At 45.4% G+C, this 22,537-nt stretch overlaps 1 protein-coding gene across 1 annotated transcript in view; it reads right to left on the reverse strand.

The window, feature by feature from the left end:
* DNAJC11 (DnaJ heat shock protein family (Hsp40) member C11) overlaps positions 1-21,442 on the reverse strand; it is a 69,603-nt gene extending 48,161 nt beyond the window's left edge. The window contains exon 1 of the mRNA XM_032863297.1: positions 21,320-21,442. Coding sequence (XP_032719188.1) covers positions 21,320-21,391 — 72 coding nt within the window. The 5' untranslated portion in view covers positions 21,392-21,442. The remainder of the gene's footprint in view (positions 1-21,319) is intronic.
* Positions 21,443-22,537: the final 1,095 nt, after the last annotated feature.

Below are 22,537 nucleotides of genomic sequence, written 5' to 3' on the forward strand. Positions count from 1 at the left end.
GATGATCGCCCCAAGAAAGAACATTTTATTTTGGGAGGCAACTCCCTCACCATTTTGATCACAGAAGCCCATTTCTGGGTTGTCGACAACGTGCCAGAGGGGGCCAAAAAACCAGGCATCTGGGCAGAGCCCTGGGACCAAGTCTCAGAGCCTGTATCGGCAGGGAGAGCCACCACAGGGACTCATCAAGGGATCAAGGTGACAAGGAAACACGTTTGAGCATATTTTCCTGTAATTTCTACAACTTTTCAGTATCTTCCAATTCCAGGACTCATGAAGTTTTTTTTTCCCACTAAGGATAAAAGGAAAAATTTAATGTACTTTAGTAGTAATTTCTGGCACAAAATTTAAATACTTTATATGAGTATGTTATTCAGACGGCAGAAAATCGGCAACACTGAGCATGTTTACTGCAAGTTTTTTTTTTTTTTAAAGACTTTTATTTATTTGAGAGAGTGAGCGAGTGGGGGGGGGGAGCAGTGGGGCAGATAGAGAGGGACAAGCAGGCTTTCCGCTGAGCAGGGAGCCCGATTCGGGGCTTGATCCCAGGACTCTGGGATTATAACCTCGGCTGAAATCAATCGCTTCACCGACTGAGCCACCCAGGTTTCCCCTACTAGAGGTTTCTTTCTTTCTTTCTTTTTTTAAAAAAGATTTTATTTATTTATTCACGAGAGACAGAGAGAGAGAGGCAGAGAGAGAAGCAGGATCCCCGCTGAGCAGGGAGCCCGATTCAGGACTCAACCCCAGGTCCCCAGGATCATGACCTGAGCCGAAGGCAGACGCTTAACCATCTGAGCCACCCAGGAGCTCCCCCACTAGAGGTTTCAAACAAGAAATTCTGGAGGCCTCCAAAGGAAGACTGTGCACGTGACTGGTAAGATGTGTCAGTCACACGTGCCCAGTGCCCCTCAGTGCCTTCTGGACAATGTCTTCACTTCTAGGCCCACTGCTTCTTCTTCTGGGAAGGAGGTGGCTGGCTGGCTGACCTCTCTGGGCCTTTCCAGCTGACTTCACATGATCTGTTATCCAGAAAGAGCTATCTGTGAGCCCCTCAGCCTGTGCTTTAAACCAGACACAGACCTTCACTGCTTATTTGGGCAGAGGCTCATCTACACGTAGTTTTAAATCAGCAGCTCCCTGAAGAGGGTCAAAGACCTTGTTAACTGAGTATCCCTTGTCCTCTTGGAATCAGGCAGACTTCTGCCCCATTCTAGCTCCCCTGCCTGCGTTCGTTCTCTTTGGTGCGGCCTCTGAGAATTATACTGTCCAACAACTTGCAGTTGGCTGCCTTCCCTCTTTCTCTCCATCTGCTCACCTACAAGATTTCCTCTGTGGTGACACACCGACCTCCAAGTTTACTGGTGAAGAACACAGGCTTTTGGGGCAAATGAGCTTTCTGACTCCTAGCTTGCTCATCCGCAAAAGGGAGAAAGTCTCCGGGATGGGGAGACAACGGAATGAGAGCGTGACCACACGGGGCTTTCGCAGAGTGCCCGACACAGAGCACAGCTTACAAAGTGTGGATCTTGTAAAACCTTCTTTGTATTCTCACCTTGCAGCTGTGGACACTAGTACCTCTCTCCCCAAGGTCACTGTGAGGAGTAAAGGACGTTAAGACCCGTACAGTGCTCAACAACGCTGTGCTCACAGTAGGGATCTGATCACTCCAGCTATCATAACCCCAAGAGTAGCTCAGTATCCCCCGGAAAGCAGAACAGATCAGAGAGAAGGTGTCACTCTAGCACGGGCTGGCAGGAGCGCTCAATCGTGAAGCAGTCCCTATTTGTGAAAATCCACTGAGCTGCACACTTACGACACGCGCCCTCTTCTAGATATACATTCTGTTTCAATAAAAAACACGAGACTCCATTGAAGACATGTACGTCAGTCAACATTCCTGTGTCTGCAGGTCTTTTTTCTTTTTCTTACCCTTGATTTCTTTCCCTGCCAACACCAATCATGCAATGCGTTTCTTGCCACACTTGGCCAATATGCGCCCTGTACCAAACTCATTGTTTTAAGCAAATAATAGTTAACTGAATAAAACAGATCTCCTCCACGTAGGTTTACCCACGTAATGACGTAAAGGGGGCTTGTTCCTTCCTAAACAGCAATTACAGGTTATTTTCTTTCTGCCAATTTCAATCGTTCTTTCCAGCATCTCATAAGTTACAAGTGCATGATTAGACAGGCCCGCTGACTTCTAGCTTAGGCTGCTGTTTCCTAGTTGTTAAAATTAAATGAGATGACAAAGGGGGAGGGGGGATATCTAATCTGAAAGACCTTCTGTAATCATATTAATAAATGACTTAATGTGCTATCGATTAAGTAATAGAAATGAGAAGTTTCATTTTTAATAAATATTACATTCAGGAGAAGGTTAGATTGGACCTTTCATCATAACTGAAGAGCTGAGGTCACTGGGTCGATATTTCATAAATGATAAACTCTTTATCATAAAAAACTGGTATTATTTCAAAATCTGTGATATCATTAAAAATGAAACCTACAGCTGCACACTCATTTCTAAAATCCTGTATAAAGAGGTGTATTGTGCTTTTAAGTCTGAAAAGTTTTGCAGCGCCTGGGTGGCTCGGTTGTTGGGCTTCTCCCCTCAACTCAGGTCATGACCCCAGGATCCTGGGATGGAGCCTCACGTGGGGTCCCTGCTGAGCAGGGAGTCTGCTTCTCCCTCTCCCACTCTCCCTGCTTGAATTTCCTCTCTCACTACCTTTCTGTCAAATAAATAAATGAAATCTTAAAAAAAAAAAAAAAAAGTCTGAAAAGTTTCATCATCTCAATCATCTGTTTCATTTTTTTTTTTTAAAGATTTTATTTATTTATTTGACAAAGAGAGAGATCACAAGCAGGCAGAGACAGACAGGAAAGCAGGCTCCCTGCTGAGCAGAGAGATGGATGTGGGGCTTAATCCCAGGACCCTGAGATCATGACAGCCAAAGGCAGAGGCTTAATCCACTGAGCCAATCAGGCGCCCCCACCTGGTTCTGTTTTTAATGTAAAGTCAATCTATTATAAATTCAACCTCATAGATCATAAAACTCACAGTGAAAAGGTCCTCTGTGACCTGACCATAGAGTTTAGTGGTCTGTTAAAATGGTTGGATTTCATGCTACAGGATACAAAAAAGAAATTTCTGCAATAAGGCACAAAAATAAAAGGCTCACAGATTAGAAATGAAAAAGAACTCTGTATTTGCAGACATCACTTACATGGGAAATCATAAAGAACCTACCTAAAAGCTACTAAGTGAGGTTAGCAAGGTCATGGGGTACAGGGTCACTACACAAACATCAATTTATTTCTACAATCTAAAAACAAACTTAAAAAGACAATACTGTTTAAAGTACCATCAACAAACACGGCCTGCTCAGGGATGGACGTAACGACTGTGTTCAGGACATGTCTGCAGGTAACCCCAACACAGTACCGACCGGAATCGCAGCCTGGCTTTAACTACTAATCAAAGACTTCTTGACAAAGTGAAAAAGCCCTGGACCTAATGGCTTCACTGGCAAGTTCTACCAGAAATTTAAAGAGTTAATCTCAATCCTTCTCCAAATTTTCCAAAACACTGAGGAGGAAGGAACACTTCCAAACTCATTCCAAAGCTAGAAAAAGATAGCAGAAGAAAACCTTACGAACGCTGATGCAAAAATTCTCAACAGAAGAGTACTAAACAGAATTTAGTATACTAAAAGGATTATTATACACCGTGACTGAGTGGCATTTATTCCTGGAATGCAAGGATAGTTCAGCACAAATCAATATAATATACTACACTAAGAGAATGAAAAGAAAAAACCCCACACGGTCATCTCAATTGATGCAGAAAAAGCATCTGACAAAATTCAACACTTTATCGTAGTAAAAACATTCAACAAACTAGGAACAGAAGGACACTACCTCAGCATAATAAAAGCCATAAAGAGCTCTTACAACTGAAGACAGATCTACAGTGAACATCATATTCAATGGTGAAACACTGAAACATTTTCCTCTAAGATCAGGATCCACACAAGTATGTCTGCTTTTACTTCTATTCAACATAGTATCAGAGGTCCTAGCCAGAGCAACTAGATAAGAAAAAGAAATAAATGGCATCCAAATTGGAAAGTAATATAATCTCTGTTCCCAGACTATATAATCTTATATGAAGGAAACAAACAATTCCACCGACACAAAAAAAATTTCAAACTAATAAATGAATTCAGCAAAGTTGCAGGATACAAAGTCAACACGCACAAATTAGCTGTATTTCTATACAGTAAAAATGAACGATCTTAAAAGAAAGAAAAACAGCTCCACGTACAAAAGCATAAAACAAAAAAAGCAAACCCTAGTAGTTAACCAAGGAGGTAGTTTTTTTTTTTTAAGATTTTATTTATTATTTATTTGACAGACAGAGATCACAGGTAGGCAGAGAGAGAGAGGAGGAAGCAGGCTCCCCGCTGAGCAGAGAGCCCGATGCAGGGCTCAATCCCAGGACCCTGAGATCATGACCCGAGCCGAAAGCAGCTGCTTAACCCACTGAGCCACCCAGGCGCCCCGAAGAGCCAAATAATCTCGAAAAAGAACAAAGTTGGGGGATTTGTATTTCCTTACGTCAAAACTTACTACAGAGCTACAGTAATCAAAACAGTGTGGTACTGGAATAAAGACAGACGTGTGGACCAATAGGATAGAACAGAGGGTCCAGAAATACACACTCACATATATGGTCCAATGATTTTTGACACGGTGCCAAGGCTACTCAATAGGGAAAGGACAGTTTTTTCAACAAACGGGGCCGGGAAAACTGGATATTTGTTTTTAAAAGAATGAGTAGGACCCTTTTTCCGTACCATATAGAAAAGTTAATGCGACGGACTTTTGTGTTGACTCCGTATCATGTAACTTCGCTCACTTCACTTCTTATTCACTAAAAATGGATGAAAGACCTCAACATAGAGCTAGAAGTGTAAGACTCTTAGCAGAAAACACAGGGCAAAAGTTTCATTACACTGGATTGGGCAATGATTTCTTGGTTATAACATCAAAGGCACGGGCAATAAAAGAAAAAAATAGACAAACTGAACTCTGCAAAACTAAGAACTTTTGTAAATCAAGGGATACTATCAAGAAAGTGAAAAACAATCTAAAGAATGGGAGAGAATATTTGCAAATCATATTACCTAATAAGGAAGTACTACCCGGAATACATAAAGAACCCCTAAAACTCAACAAAAACAACCAACCTAGTTAAAAAACCGACAAAGGACTTGAACAGACATTTCCCCAAAGAAGATATACTAATGCCCAATAAGCACAGGAAAGGATGCTCGGTATCACCAATCATCAGGGAAAGGCCAATCAAAGCCACCATGAGACAGCCCTTCACACCCATTAGGAGGCTACTACAGAACAAACATGCAATAACAAGCGTTGGCAAGGATGTGAAGAAACCGGAACCCGTGTACACGACTGGTGGAATGTAAGATGGTATGGCTTTCGTGGAAAAGAGTGTGGTAGTTCCTCAAAAAAATAAAAACAGATTTACCAGATGACTCAGCAATTCCACTCTGGGCGTTGAGCCAAAAGAACTGGAAGCAGGGTCTCCGAGAGGTATCTGTAAACCCACGGTCACAGCAGTATTATTCACAACAGCTGAGACATGGAAGCGGCCCAAGCATCCATCCACAGATGAATGCTTATCAGCAGAATGTGGTACAAACACACACACAATGGAATGGTTAGTCTTAAAAAGACACGTGCTAGAACGTGGATGAACCCCGAAAATGACATACCGAGTGAAATAAGCCAGTCACAAAATGATGAATCCTGTAGGATTCTAGATTCTATGATGAGGAATCTAGTAGTAAAAAATCAGAGACAGAAAGTAGAATCATGCTTGCCAGGGAGCTGGGTGGGAGAGTAGACAGTTATTGTGTAATGGGTAGAATTTCAGTTTTGCAAGATGAAAAGATTTCAGGAGACAGATGGCGGGGACGGTTGTGCAACATCAGGTATGTGCTTAGCACCATGGCACTGTAAAAATCGGGTAAGATGGTAAATTTTATGTTATATGTATTTGACACTTTAAACAACTGAGGAGCACCTGGGTGGCTCAGCTGGGTAAGTGTCTGCCTTCGGCTCAGGTCATGATCCCAGGGTTTTGGGATCAAGCTCCAAGTCTGGGTCTCTGCTCACCGGGCAGTCTGCTTCTCCCTCTCCTGCTGCCTGCTGCTCCCCCTGCTTGTGCTCTCTCTGTCAAATAAGTAAATAAAATCTTAAAAAAATAATAGTAGTAATTGGGGAAAAAAACCCTCAAAATAGAAAAAAAGGACTTAAATGTGAAAGCTGAAACCATAAAACTTCTAAAAACATCATTTTTCTAACCTTGAGTTAAAGATCTCCTATATGGAATAAAAGAAAAATACTTGTAAAATATGTATGTAATAGACTTGTATCCAGAATATATGAAGAGCTCTTACTGAAGAAGACAATCCGATAAAATTACGAGTAAAAGATTTAAACAGAGACTTCAGCCAAAGGTGATACAGGAACGGCTGGTTAGTACATGAAAAGACATTCAGTATTGTTAGTCACTGTGGAAGTGCCAATTAAAAATAAAAGTAGATACCACATAACCACTAGAATGTCTAAAATGACAGACTGAGAATATTAAATGTAGGTGAGGATGTGAAGCAAAATAAACATCATTTTCAAAAATATGAACAAAAGCTTTGTCATTAGCAGAGAGATAAAAATGGCATCAATTCTAACAGTCAAAATAGGTTAAAGAAATTAGTCAATGGCTATGTTTTTGCTAGTTGAATTACCTTAAAAAACCTTTACTTTGGGGCGCCTGGGTGGATCAGTCAGTTAAGCAGCTGCCTTCGGCTCAGGTCATGATCTCAGGGTCCTGGGATTGAGCCCTGCATTGGGCTCTTTGCTCAGCGGGGGGCCTGCTTCTCTCTCTCCCTCTGCCTCTGCCTGCTGCTCTACTTGTGCTCTCCATCCCTCTAATAAATAAATAAAATCTTGAAAAAAAAAACCTGCTATTTTTATTAGAAAAGTATACATATTCTTCATGGATAAAATAGAAAATAGAGATAACAGGTTTTAAAATAAATTTTTTTTTAAAGATTTTATTTATTTATTTGACAGATAGAGATAGGCTGAGAGGCAGTAGAGAGAGAAGAGGAAGCAGGCTCCCCGCTGAGCAGAGAGCCCGATGCGGGGCTCGATCCCAGGACCCTGGGATCATGACCTGAGCCGAAGGCAGAGGCTTTAACCCACTGAGCCACCCAGGCACCCCTAAAAATTTGTTTTTTTAATAGAATTTTATAATGCCCCCTTTTTTCAGTTAAAAGTCTTTGTGAGGTTTTGTTTTTGCAGCTTTTATTGGTCATCAAGTATTTTCCACATCATTTTAAATGGCTGCACAGTATTTCAAATATGGCATTATCAGTTTATATAAGGATTCCCTATGAACAATTTCCATGTGTCTTCAAAAGGCTGGAGTGGACATTCCTATAGCTAAACCTTTATGTGCATCCATGATTATCTTCTTGCAAAGAAGTTTCTAGAACTGTTGGGTTAAAGGGTGTAAGATTTCTGTTTTAATCTGCTGAACTACTCTCTATTGTCTAAGATTTAACTATTTTAAATTTAAAAATTTAATTTTATCAAAGGGATACATAAAACAGTTTATAAATGGAACTATTAGACTTACAACCAAAACAGCATTCATCCCCACTCCTCAGGTGATAAGTACTTTAAAATCTCTCAGCATTTTCCTTATTTATATTTCATAAATCATATGCTTATATCCTTAATTTTATTTTATTTTTTTATTTATATTTTTTATTTTTTTATTTGTTTATTTGACAGAGAGAGATCACAAAGCAGGCAGAGAGGCAGGCAGAGAGAGAGGAGGAAGCAGGCTCCCTGCTGAGCAGAGAGCCCGACGCGGGGCTCGATCCCAGGACCCTGAGATCATGACCCGAGCCGAAGGCAGTGGCTTAACCCACTGAGCCACCCAGGCGCCCCTTATTTTATTTTTTTAAAGATTTTATTTATTTATTTGACAGAGATCACAAGTAGGCAGAGAGGCAGGCAGAAGAGAGAGAGGGGAAAGCAGGCTCCTTGCTGAGCAGAGAGCCCAATGTGGGGCTCGATCCCAGGATCCTGGGATCGTGACCTGAGCTGAAGGCAGAGGCTTTAACCCACTGAGCCACCCAGGTGCCCCTTTTTCTCTTTTTTAAAGTAAGCTTTACATCCATTGTGAGGCTCAAACTCAGGATCCTGAAAGAGACATGCTCTCCTGACTAAGCCAGTCAGGGGCCCCTCAAAATGTTCTTTTCTTGTATTCTGCCTTAACCCTTGATAAATAGTTGGCTGAGGATAGAATCCTAGCTTGGAAATATTTTCTCCTCAGAATTTTTACTGTATTGTTTGTTTCACTGTCTCTTAGCTTATAGTACTGAGCTGAGAAAGGTTAATGTCATTCCAATTTCCAATTCTTTGTGACTTGTTTGGAAACTTGTAGCATGTTCTCTTTAACCAATGATTTCCTTAGCATGGATCTTTTCTCCAACCCACGGTGCTCGTTACTTAATTGGCCCTTTCCATCTACAGTCTCCTATCTTTTAGTTCTGAGAGTTCTTCTCATATTGTTTAATATAATGTCTTCTTCTTCATTTTTTTTTTAAAGATTTTATTTATTTGAGATAGAGAAAGCACAGAGAGAGAGCACAGGTGAGGGTCAGAGAGAGAGGAAGAAGCAGGCTCCCCGCTGAGCAGGGAGCCTGATGTGGGACTCGAACCCCAGACCCTGGGATCATGACCTGAGCCGAAGGCAGACGGTTAACCAACTGAGCCACCCAGGCGCCCCTCTTCTTCTTCATTTTACTTTAATATGTAAGAGTTGGTCTTCTAATTTTAAAATTTTACTTTGATGATTTCCTCATCGTTATCTTCCAGCCCCTCTACAGAATTTTCATTTCTATCTTATTTTTAATTTCCAAGATCTCCTTCTTTTGTTTATATTTCTTTTTTAAAAAGATTTATTCATTTAGAGAGAGAAAAGTGTGAGCAAGCGGGAGGAGGGGCAGAGGGAGGGAGAATCGTGAAGCAGACTCCCAGCTGGGCACAGAGCCTGAGACAGGGCTCAATCCCAGGACCCTGAGATCATGACCTGAGCCCAAATCAAATCAGATGCCTAACCCACTGAGCCACCGAGGTGACCCAGAACAAGGTGATCATTTTAAAAGAGACATATACAGGGGTGCCTGGGTGGCTCAGCCGGTTAAGCGGCAGACCCTTGATGTCCTCAGCTCAGGTCATGATCTCAGGGTCATGAGATCAAGCCCTTCCTGAGACTCAGCCCTCAGCAGGGAGCCCCTCCCCCCACTTGTGCTCACTCTCTGTCTAAATAAATACACACATACATAAATAAAATCTTTCCCAAAAAAGTATCACTTTGTTCTTATTCCTTTCATGTAATATTTTATTTCTTGGAAGACGATCTAGCTTTCAAATTCCCTGCACTGTCTGCTTCCGTCATCTCTCTCTGCTGTCGCATGATCTTAGAAACTCACGTTGTGGTATTCCTTCAAATATTTACGTTCTCTGGTACCAATTCATACCCGACAGTAAGGCACTAAGGAGCTATCTGGAAGCTCTATGTGAACAGGCCTTGTTGTCTGATGAGCTCCTTTATGAAATGCCTACGGGAGCACCCGGAAGTGTCATTTGGTGGTATTTTCTCTTTGATACGTCAGTTTCTTCACGGAAGGACGCAGAGAACAAGGAAAAGCTCTAAGTCTCCACGCAGGATGTCATCGCTCATGTGTTCCCTGCTTTTGCAAGGCTGCCACTCTCGCCTCTCCTGTGCCTACGGCCTTCCTGGTTCAATTTCTGCAGGGAATGATCGTCCTGTCTCCTGGCTGGGCGGGTCAGCACACTCACCTCCTCAGCACTGAGTGCTCCATGAGAAAGAAAACAAACTTTGTCAACATGGTAGACATAACCGGGCACACTATTTTAAACTGCATTTGTTGGGCGCCCGGGTGGCTCAGTAGGTTAAGTGTTTATCTTTGCCTCAGGTCGTGATCCCAGGGCTCTGGGATTGAGCGTGTCAGGCTCTCTGCTCAGCAGGGAGCCTGCTTCTCCCTCTCCCTCTGCCTGCTGCTCTGCCTGCTTATGATCTCTCTTTGTCAGATAAATGGATAAAATAGTAAAAAAAAAAAAAAAAAAAAAAGGTGATTTGTTTACTATTGAGGATGAACATTTCTCCATGTATTTATTTGCATTTTGGACAACTTTTTATGAAATAACCCATTTTTTCCTTTGTATTGTTTTAAATGCTTCCGTCTCAGCAGAATACATATTAGTTCCATTCATATCGTTGCCTAGAACTAGTCACAGGGCCTCACTCAACACTGGGGGCTGGCAAGTGCAGTCCCACCATGGGCCGGACCAGCAAAGAACCAATGTTCTTAGAAGACCCGACAGAGCCAGCAAGCAGCAACTTACACCTCACGCTTACATCCATCTGAGGAACAGGAAAGTCACTAGGTCTGTTGCTGCTGAAGCCCATACTTTCCAGCTCAAACTTCCAGCTGTGTCTACACTGCTGTACTTCAGCAAAGCTCCAAAACTACGTTCTATTGGATTTTGGGAAGTTTGCCTAATTACCACAATTGAAGATTCATTACTGTCCGTATGTTCCGTGACAATCTGATTGAAATAAACTGCATCAGCTAATAAAACCTGTAATTTTTTACAATACTTGGTGCTCATACAATTTAAAAGAAAAAGCAGATTTCAGAGCTAATTAACACCAAGCCAGCATGGGTGCTTTGTGCTGAGTAAGAGCTGCTTCATGGAGAGGAGGGGTTACAGACTACTTGGTGTCACCGAGGAGACCAAGGCATGTACTCATCAGGCACTAACTGGACTTGGAAAAATTTCCCACTTCATTTTGAAAAGGTTCCCACCACACAGCCCGAAGCTTCACATAATAAAACCTCTCACCCACAGCCTTGGTACCTTCTGGTGCCATTTTCCCTGCTCAACACAGCCTTCTACAATTTTCATTTTCATGTTGAACACAGATGGAGGGTCTGGAAAGAAGCTGGGGTTGATCTGCAAACAGCAGGACTCCGACAACGTACGTGGACTCACAGGCAACCTCGAGCACGGTGTGGACCGTGCTAACTCGTCCTGCCTGACCCATCGCTGTAAGGAGCACCTCCAGTGGAACACGACTTCTAGTGAGACTAACCTATGTAGTCTGTCCTTAACATTCAGCTCTGACAAAAGAAAAAACTCCAAGAACAATCTAATCCATCTGAAATGTACTTTTACTAATATTACTGATGCTCGTACAAAAGGCGATAAACAAGTAACCTTCTCCCACCGCAACAAAGGAACAGAAGAGGAACAAAAGCCTGCCAGACGAAAAGGGACGAGCCCAGCAGGGGCTGCTCTCTTCAGCAAGTCCCCAGTCCTGTGTCTGGCTTACTCCGGGAGCAGGCATAAAGGTGAGCATTCGAATCTGCGCTCTTCCTCTTGTATCTGGCTTTGAACAATTCTGACAAGTGGCCATTCAGATCTGCCAAATGACAACTGATAAACTCCTACCAATAAAGTCCTCTAGAACGATCTGTTGCCAAAACTGCAATGTGATCTTCAACACAGGCATTCCACAAAGCAAAAAGCACCCGGACATGGCGGGTATGACACCAGCAAATACTGAACTCTTCCAGTCAGTGCACTGACCGAGCACCTGACCTGTTCTGAGTGCCGCAGGAGGTACAACAGAAATGCAGTATTAAGATTACAAACTAGGTGTGCATATGTGTTTCCCCTAAAACAAAACAAAACCAAACCCACGTGGATTTAACTAAACAGTAAGAACACAAAAATGCTAATATGAATGGTGGCGAAGTAAGTTCAGGGAAGTCAGGATTGAAAGAAAACCGCATGAAGGTGGCGGGATCTAAATGGGAACGAGAAAGGCGGGTTTTGATACGTTCTGGTGTCCAAGACGGGCTGGGGCATTTCAGGGGAAAAGAACGTCCTAAGGAACAGGCCGACACTAGAGCGAACGCCAGCTGGAATTGAACTTGGGCATCCGTCCACCTGCCCATTCATTCAGTAAACACTGGCCCTGCCCTAAGAGGTACAACGGTGAATCAGACAGCCATGGTCCCTGACCACAGGACGCTTACTCTGAAGTGGAGGAAAGCAGAGCATCACCACAAGGAACGCAGAAAACATATAAAACAACTGATTTATAAGGGACTTTCAAATGGGTCCAGGAATGTGACCCCTACCCAATAAACAGCGGGAAGCCACAGAAGGCGTCTGGGTAGGGAAATAATGTTATCAGTACTGTTCGTTAATATTAATTTGGTACAGCTTGACTATAACCGACAAAAATCAAAACCAGAGACCTAGAGAAAACTCCGGCAGAAAGGTAGGTCAGGAGGGCTCCTTCGCTGCCCAGAAGTCAAAGCGGAAACTGAGCATCAGGGCTGGCTGGGGTCAGGAGGAGCCTTCACGAGCTAGGCAGGGCTGTGGGACAATCGAAAGGGGCTCAGTACAATATAGAGAAAACAAACCAAAGAGCACACCTGGGGTTCGGCTCAGAGGCATGGGTTGGGGAGAAACTGGAAGCATCAGGCTTTGGGGAAAAGGTAAATTTGAACACCTAAGTACAAGGCCCAGAGGCAGGGGGAGATGCAGGAGAAGCAAGAGATTATAAAACCAGCCAAACTCAAGAGGCCCAAACCTGGGGGAATTGTGAGGAGCGAGAAGGAGCACCTGACAGGGTAAGGAAGGATACAAAGAGATCATTCCAGAAGGCTGGTATTTTCCCATTTGAGGCTTAACACTCACAGAACACCTGGAGACTGGCACTGGAGCCTCCATTTTATAGGTCAAAGCAGTGAGGATCAAAAAGATAAAAGTCTGGTCTGAGAGGGAGAAGGAACTCCCTCTGGCCCCCTGACCCAAAAGCTGGCTGGAGATTAAGTGTCCGTGTGGCCCCGCCCAGACCGAAGCCTGGTCACAGAGAAGGAGCCAGTACTCAGGAAGCATCTAGCACACAGCGGGCTCATCCAGACTGTGAAGCTCTCGGACACATCACTAAGAGCAGTCCTTGCGGACTTTCATGCTCAGGACACCAACAAAAATGTACCGGTGTTTACCTTACCTAATAACGTGCCCATTATTCTGTGGAGCGCTCTCGTGCGTTCTTGCTTAATCTTCCCCAAAGCCCTAGGACAGTGAAATTATTGTCTGGATTTTATGGATGAAGAGACGGGCTCAGAGAGGGTAAGTGGCTTGCCCCGGACCAGGCTGCTAGGAAGTATGACTCAAACCTGACTACAAGGGCTTCGCTCCTTAAGACGCCGACCCCTTTTGAAGCTCCACCGCCTTTCCAAAGAACCACCCACGAGGGTGTACAGGGGCTCCCCATGGAAGGTGCTGGGCTCAGTGGTTTCGGTGTACTTCTCGAAAACCCCTGAGCGCCGTCACAGCTTTCTGGAGTACAGGGGTCAAGTGGATACACTCTGTGTCATGTGATTTTGAAAAGTCAAGCTCCTACCACCATTTTATTATTTAAAAAATAAATATTTATTTGGGAGTGAGAGACAGAGAGCACGAGTGGTGGTGGGGGGGAGCGGCAGGCTAGAGGGACAACAGACTCCCCACTGAGCGCTGAGCCCAACATGAGGCTCGATCCCAGGGTCCTGAGATCACGACTTAGGCCGAAGGCAGGCACTTAACCGGCTGTGCCACTCAGCTCCCCCCTACAGACATTTCAGACTCTGCTTTGAGAAGGCAGGCTTGAGAGAGAACAATTAAACCATGAGTAAGTCAGAAAAGCTAAACATGAGGTTGATCAAGCAACTGCAGGTTCTACACGTAGAGGTGACCCAAGTCCGCTGTCTTACATGGAAGGAAAAAACTTACAAAGTTGACAGAACTCTTTACCCCCAAGATGGCAAAATAAATTAAGAAAAAGATGAGGCAATCAGTAATGACAGAAGTCTACATACCAACAAAGAAAAAGGTAGGCCCCGGTCACCTTCAATGTTCAGGGGGTGGGGGGAATCCTGTCCTCCATGTCCACTTCTGCTGATGACAGAATGTGAGACCAAAGGAGCCAGAGGAGCAGAAAGTCTGATTCCTGATCAGAGGTCATTCCAAGGGCTGAGGAGAGATTGTCTGATCATTGTACAATTTGGTTTTCATTTCTCTTCCTCGTCATGTCCATATGTGTATTTGGTGCCCTTGAGACACAACAGTAAATAAAAAGGCCAGCATCTTAGGAAAATGAGCTCCAGTTCCTTTCTGGGTCAGAAGTGGTGGTCACAGAAAGCTTGGCTTTTTTTTCCTAAAAAGCCTGACCTTATACTTTCTCTCGTCCATGTCCATCTGTTATACCCTGCCCACTCATGCAGACTTCTAGTGGTTGATGTCTGCTGGCATTTTACTACTGAAGAATGTTCCGGCTCCTGCAAACTAGGGAGGGGACACTGTGCACTCGTTGCATGCAGAAGTCGTTCCAACAGTCCAAGAGCCAAACAGGACCCAGCTACCGGGACATGAACTTGGAGGAGGCTCCAAGCTCCTTCAAGGGAACACGGGCTTTGTAAAGTGTGGGGCACAACGGTAGTAATAAAGCAGCAGTGTTCCCAATGGTCTTTTCCCTTCCTGGTGCCCCCTTTTAAACTTTTATGCTATTTTATTTATTCATCCCTGTTAGTTGTCTTAAATCCTTTCTTGAACAAGGCAGGATATAAATAAAATCAAAATGAAAGTTTAATAAAAGTAAACACTAGAATTCCACAGCCAAGCAAAACATATTGCTTGTGTGACCCGTATTTTCCTTATCTATTGTTTACTTCTAAACTCACAGCAAATATAAAACCTTTCAATTGAATTCTCTTTAACAAACCAAAAAAGGAAAAAAAAATGCAGAACTAGAGCATTAAAATTTCAAGAAGCAATTTTTTAAAATGCCCAAAGCAGAAAAGTAATAACTAGCTTATGGTTCATTAAAGAAAACACATTTTAAAATTTAACCTCGGGGTATCTGGGTGGCTCAGTGGGTTAAAGCCTCTGCCTTTGGCATGGTCATGATCCCAGGGTCCTGGGATCGAGCCCTGCATTGGGCTCTCTGCTCAGCAGGGAGCCTGCTTCCCCGCCTTCTCTCTGCCTTCCTCTCTGCCTACTTGTGATCTCTGTCAAATAAATAAATAAAATCTTTTTAAAAAATTTAATAAAAAAAAGTAAAATTTAACCTCATGGTGTTTGCTAATCCTATTACAGGATGACATTTGGAACTAACTGGGTATCCTAAGAACTCTGTCCCCACCCAGAAGGAAGATCACCAGAAGCCTCTCCGGACCCTGCTGGGTACCCTCCTGACCCCAGTGCTGTCTTGTCTCTCTGCTCTGATCAGGGAGGTCCTCTCCTCCCTGCCTGGCCCCTTAGGAGCTGACAGCTCACAAGAGTTACGTCTTTGGGTCCCACTCTGCCTTTACCCCAGACACTCACTGTCTTTAGGGACTATCCCTTCCCTCCTACCCTGAGAACTCAGCTAGGCCTTCTGGGAGCTCCTCCCCCGAGCCCTCCATGTGGAAAACTCATGACTTTGCAGGAAGCAGAGTTCAGAGAGATAACTGCCTTTTGAAGATAAGAAACTCAGTATTTTGAACAGAAAGAGAAAAGAAACCTTTAGGAATTCATAACCTGATGCTTAGCATAGATTTTGGCTCTATTTTTTTTTTTAAAGATTTTATTTATTTATTTGACAGACAGAGATCACAAGTAGGCAGAGAGGCAGGCAGAGACAGAGGTGGAAGCAGGCTCCCCACTGAGCAGAGAGCCCGACGTTCCCAGGACCCTGGGATCATGACCTGAGCCGAAAGCAGAGGCTTTAACCCACTGAGCCACCCAGGCGCCCCTGGCTCTATGTTTTTTTAAATTAATATTTAATGGTCGGATAGCAAATTTAGCCAGGATCAGGTTTAACCCAAGTTTTCTATGTACACGTATGTCTTTTAAAATAAGCAAAACCTCATGCTTTGTCAGAATTCAAGAAATAACAATAAACATTAAACGAACATCTACTTGTACAAGGCTGTGTGCACAGACCCCTGTCACATGGCAACACTCCAGCACACAGCGTTCGGGCTCACAGTAAGTCAGCGCCTAATCCATTACTGTCTGTTCCCTCCATTTCAATGTAAAAAAAAAACGGGAAGCAGAAAGCGTAGACGACTGGCCCAGAGGCATGAACCCGAGCCTCCCCACCCCCAAAGTAAAGACTGCGACCCAGGACATTCTGGCAAAGCTGCACAGTGTGGCCTCCCACTCTCAGTAGCTCGGAAGGACTGCAGCGGTTCAATGACCTGTCGCCCGGGGGCAGCGTGGCTGGCGACTCCTGCTCCTACTGACCTTGCTCCTGCTCCTACTGACCTTGCTCCTCAGCCTCTTCGCTTAGGGGACACCTGCCTAAGTTCAGTTTTTGGATAACCAAGGCTTAGCACTACCTGCTGAATGCACACATTTTAAGCAGACTCACTGTTATAAATACCGAACTCTGAGCAAAATGCAGTTGATGGGAAACTCACCGAAGCAATGACCTTCTCAGACCCATCTTGATATCCTTCCTAAAGACTAAGTTACCCGCCCATCACAAGGATAGGTCAGCAACGGATGAAGACACCCACAGCACCTCGCTACTTTAGGAACCCGGGTGTCCACCTGGCTTGGCTGACACGCCCACGCCCCAACTTCTACAGACATCCAAGCCATCCTGGTTGCTGGGCTGCCTGACGTCCCCCTAGGTCGATCCGGACAGTGGACCTTCCTCCAATGCTCTAGCCCATTCCATCTGCAGTCTGAACTTGAACGTTTAGTCCCACTCTGTGACTGCAACCTCCAGCCAGAGAAATCCAGACAACCCAAAACTGCAAAAGTGTGCACCAACACACCCTAAACCAGGGAAGGAATGAAAATGCAGGGACTCTGTGGAAACTTTTCTGGGGGCTGACAATTTTGCAATTCTAGTTTCAATGAAGGCTGGTATGGAAAGATGGAAAAACCCAGAATACTGACCTCCCCATATGGACTGCAAGAAAAAACCTTTTCACATTAAGTTTATCTTTTACCTAACTGTGTTTTTATTTTATTTTTTAAAAAGATCTTATTTATTTATTTAGAGAGAGAATGAGAGAGAGAGAGAGAGCCTGAGGGGAGTGAGGGTCAGACAGAGAAGCAGACTCCCTGCTGAGCAGGGAGCCTGATGTGGGACCCGATCCTGGGACTCCACGATTATGACCTGAGCTGAACGCAGTCACTTAACCAACTGAGCCACCTAGGGCCCTTCACTGTTCTTTTTAAAAGTGTTTAAAACCTGAAGAGACCTGCCCCTTTGAAGCTAACCTGATTGGGGCCAAAGATCTTAAAATGGGTTATAAACACTGCTCAGTGTCCTGCAGGAAAACGAAGAGTTTCTTTTAATGGTAATACAACATTGATAAAGTAGGAATTTGAGTAGATTAGGAATAAATTCCGTTTAGAAGGTGTCAATTAAAATGTCTATAAAGGGGCGCCTGGGTGACTCAGTGGGTTAAAGCCTCTGCCTTCGGCTCGGGTCATGATCTCAGGGTCCTGGGATCGAGCCCTGCATCGGGCTCTCTGCTCAACGGGAAGCCTGCTTCCTCCTCTCTCTCTCTCTCTGCCTGCCTCTCTGCCTGCTTGTGATCTCTGTCTGTCGAATAAATAAATAAAATCTTAAAAATAAATAAATAAATAAATAAATAAATAAATAAATAAATAAAATGTCTATAAAATGTATAAAGACCAAGAAAAATTCACAGATTGATTGGTCAGGAATCCTTTATCCAAATAAATTTTGGAAAATCATCTCAGAAATCTCAGATCAGTTAGATTTTAGGCCCCTGATGATGCATTTGACTACACTAAACCAGAGATGTCAATCTGCTTCTAATGTGCCCAATTAATGATAAATTACTCCCTCCACTCAGTGCGACAATAGCTCTACTCTGTAAACAGGAAATCCAGAACAGTGGAGAAAGGGAAACATTAAAGATCACATAAGTCTCATTTAGAGAGAGGCATCTAGGCCTAACTGCCTGCTTCACTTGCTGAAATACAGTATGAGGGGATATTTTGAGGTTTAAAACCTGGGAAAAGAGATTTGCAAGCTGATTTTTGACATTTCTGTATTACTCCAACGGTAACCGTAAAGTAGGCTTGTAATTTTAAAAATTTTAAATAGAACTTTCGGTTTTCCATTAGGTTCCTTCATTTGAGATTTCTAGGGAAAAGTATCTCAACTTTCTTTTCTTTCTTCTTTTTTTTTTAAGATTTTATTTGAGAGAGAGAGAGAGAGATCTCAAGTAGGCAGAGAGGAATCCAGAGAGAGAGGGGGAAGTATGCTCCCCCCTGAGCAGAGAGCCCGATGTGGGGCTCGATCCCAGGACCTGAGATCATGACCTGAGCTGGAGGCAGGGGCCCAACCCACTGAGCCCTCCAGGTGCCCCAGTCTCTGAACTCTCTGAACACAGAGCTGAGGTACTCTGAAATACTGGCGGGAAGGGGATCCTGCCTCCCACAGGTAAACAAACGGCATCAAGCTATAGAAGGAATAGAACTGACAAGAAATATATCCACAGGTGTAAGAGTTAACATTACTTCTACTCCTCCTCTAACCCTCCAGCTAAATCATGCTATTTCAACTTCAGGTTGATTTCTGATCCCCCCGCCCCCCAAAATCCTAGTAAATATCAAGTCCAGAGATCACCTTGAGAGCTTCTCTTCCAGTAGAATCTTGAGAGAGAAAATCTGCACACCCTGACATTTCACATGGAGTTTGTTGGCAAAGGGAACGCAAAGTGACTTCAGCGAGAGAACGTGTTTCATGGGGATTTCACTTATAGCCATAAATAGGAGAAGTGCCATAACTCATTGGGAAAAGTGATCTTTTTTAAAAGAAATATTTATTTGGCTCCCGCTCATCAGTCCAATAACAGTAAGTCTTAAGGTTCCAGCAGTTTCAAGGTACACCTTTGACTACCATTTACCGAGGACTCTGGCCAAACCTATTATTCTAGATCTTTTTGACCATATACATCTGCCTAAGACTCAGTAAGCCTGGTAAATGGGCAAACTGCCACTCAACTACTGATAACCCAGACTATAAATGAGTGGTAAGAAAGGCTGGTTTCGGGGCGCCTGCGTGGTGATCCCAGGGACTTACGATCCAGCCCAGGTGGCTGGATCTGCTCTTCCCTCTGTCAGTCCCCCTCCAATTGTGCTCTCTCTCAAATAAATAAAATCTTTAAGATATTTATTTACTTATTTATTCATTTAAGACAAAGAGAGGGAGAGAGCATGAGCAGGACCCTGGGATCATGACCTGAGCTGAAGGCAGACGCTTGACCGATTGAGCCACTCAGGTGCCCCATAAATAAAATCTTTAAAAAATCTTTTTATGGGCGCCTGGGTGGCTCAGTGGGTTAAAGCCTCTGCCTTCGGCTCAGGTCATGGTCCCAGGGTCCTGATATCGAGCCCCGCATTGGGCTCTCTGCTCAGCGGGGAGCCTGCTTCCTCCTCTCTCTCTCTGCCTACTTGCGATCTCTGTCAAATAAATAAATAAAATCTTAAAAAAAAAAAAAAACCTTAAAAAAAAAAAAAGGCTGGTTTCAGAAAAGCTAGTTTCATTTACTGCTTTGCTTCTCAGAACTGGAGAAAAGTTAGTAACTAGTCAAACAGCTTCATTCAAGGGGAAAGGAACCGAAGGCCAAAGAAATGGTTTACCCAAAGCCTTAATGTTTATTAGTTACAAGAACCTCCAGCTGCCCACACGATTTGCAGTCGCCCCAGATATGTCACTGGACGTTTTCCTAATACGAGGGGGCTAATGCATCTGAGGGATTTTTATACAGGTGCCCAAGGACACAGACCAGAACTGGCAGCTCTGTGGGCTGGCTGGCAATGACACTGAGTGTAGAAGTCAAGAGCTGAGGCTCCAGTCAGACTTCTGAGGGCGGAATTCAGGTTCCTGCACTTTCTGTTGGTGTTGTTCTGGGCACGCAACTTCACCTCTCTCCACCTCGGTTTTCTCAGGTATAAATCACGGATTATCACAATGCTTACCTTAGGGGCTGGGGTGAGAATTAAACAAGGTAATGTAACAGGAAGTGCTCGCTCAGCCTGGTGGCCCTGCCCAAAGCAGCACTCAAAAAATGTTAGCTCTCACGGACATCGTGCACACCAACACTTACGGACAGCACATACTTGGCCGGCTTTGCCTAAAATAGTCAAACTTGGCTAATTGTGGTCACTGGGAAAACTGAGAGATGGCATGAAAGGTTCTCTAGCAGGGCTGAGAAGACTGAGCCCAGCAGCTTGCAGATAAACGATCCACCTTAGGACCTGACCTTGGAAGCCTTCCTGCCCTTCACGCTGGTATCAGCTGGCCTAGCCTACGAAACGGACTGGGCCCTACTGCATGCCAGACACAGCGTGAGACTTTTTCTTTCACTGAGTGAGGAGACAGGGTGCAAACCCTCGAGTGTGGAGAGGGGCGCGTATGCTGAGGCCGTGCTTGGGGTACCGCGGCTTCCTTGTCTCTACAGCGGCGTCCTCACCTGTGGCCTCCGAATAGAGGCTGTAGGTACGGGACGCTCTTTCCTGAATTTCTGGACAGCGGCTCAGGGAAGAGGAGGGCACAAGACACGTGCCTCTGGGCCTGGATTCATTTCAAAAGCGGGACGTCCCCATGAATACTCGGGAACCCGACAGACGCCGCGGGAAGGTTCCCTTGTGGCCTTGACCTTGGTGCCTGAGACTCAGTTTCCCATTCTGGCGGCCAGGGGCGATGATACAGCCCCTCGGCCGAGGCAAGTCTGCGAGCTGGGCGCGGCACGGGATCCGGGAGGACCGGGAACCCCACTCCAGGAGCCTCTACCTCGGGGACCCCTTCCCTCCTGTGGGTACCGGAGCCTCTGGCCTTGCCAGGACGCGGCTCCCTGGCCGCCGGGAGCAGGGGCAGAGGCCGGCCGGGACACCCGTGATGCAGGAGTCGAGGCGGTGGGGACCGCCCGGACGGCGGGCGGTCGCGCATGTCGGGCGGGGTCACGCGGCCTCCCCGCCGGGTCCCGGCCGCCCGTGGCGGGGACGGAGCGGTGGCCGCCAGCCCGGCCCTCCCGAACCACGGGGCACGGCCTCCGCCCAGAGGGCGTCCCACCGAAAGCCTCACCTCCCTGCGCACGTTCAGCAACGAGTAATAGTCTTCATTGTCCAGCTCCTCCTCGCTCAAGGCCGTCGCCATCTTCGCAACCTTTCACCCCGCCAAACCGGCAAGGCCGTGCTCAAGAGGGACCGGCGAGCCGCGACCCCGACAGCACGGGCCCGCCCGGCTTCGCCACAGCGGCCCCTGGCGGACCGGAGGGGCTCCGCCGCCGCCCGCGCACCGCAGGAGCGCGCCTGCGCCCTGCGCCCCCGCGCGGTCGAGGGCGGGACGCGGCGGCTGGGGTCCGCCACGTGCTGCTCGCGGACCTAAATTTCAGCCGGCCTCCCTGAGGGTCACATGGGACCCGGCAGGGAGGCTAGGGGTGGTCCCTCTGTCCCCTGAGACACCTCCCTTGTCCCCCACGCCGGATCCCAGTGCGGGGATCATTCTGTCCCAAACAGCCCCGCCCACATACCCCACGCGGAGTCCACCCAGGCGGGAGACTCCTCGAGGCCCCACTGGCTGACTTCTCTTTGCACCGGAAACCTCCAAATTGGTATTTATTCCTGCCCATCCAGAACCCTGCCCAGAGGACGAGCCTCCTCAATGTCGGGTTTTTAAATTTTTTATTTAATTTTTTTTAATTGCCCTATATTTAGGAGCATCTGGCCATTTTTTTCTGCTGCTTAACTGACCAGGCAATACCCATTGGGTTCCTAATAGAATTGCCTCTGGCAGGCATCTATACCTCCAGTCCCTATCCCAGAGCCCTCCTCTTGTAAATTTCTACCTTCTGATTTAGCAGTGGAGTCTAATTGATTTCAACCTGGTGCCTGCTGTTTGGTGCATTATTAAAGATGTCTCGGTTACAACCACCTAAATAATTTAAATGTCTTCGAAATGATGCCGTTATCAAGAGGAGGTGGACAGCAGAGCTTCCATGCTCTTGCCCCCTGTTTGGTTCATGCTGACCTGTACCAGTCCCTCATTATTTCTCAGGAACCGTTTGTTGAGCTTTGACTAACGATCGGTTTAGAACCATCCCTGTTGCCCTTCCTAAGCAGGTCTGCTGGGAAGCCCCAAACACCTGTCTGTGCATTTGAGAAGCTGATTTCTTTCTCCTCCTCAGTTTTGGCCAGATGTTCACCATCTGGGCCTGTGTATGGTCCCTTCCAAGTTGCTCGGCCCTCTTAGGACCTTTTGGCGTGAGACAAGTAGGTGAGCTGAGACAGGTTATTCAGGAGT

This window comes from Lontra canadensis, unplaced genomic scaffold (genome assembly GCF_010015895.1).
Source record: "Lontra canadensis isolate GAN:19392208 unplaced genomic scaffold, GSC_riverotter_1.0 scaffold25, whole genome shotgun sequence".
NCBI classification, from domain to species: Eukaryota; Metazoa; Chordata; class Mammalia; order Carnivora; family Mustelidae; genus Lontra; species Lontra canadensis.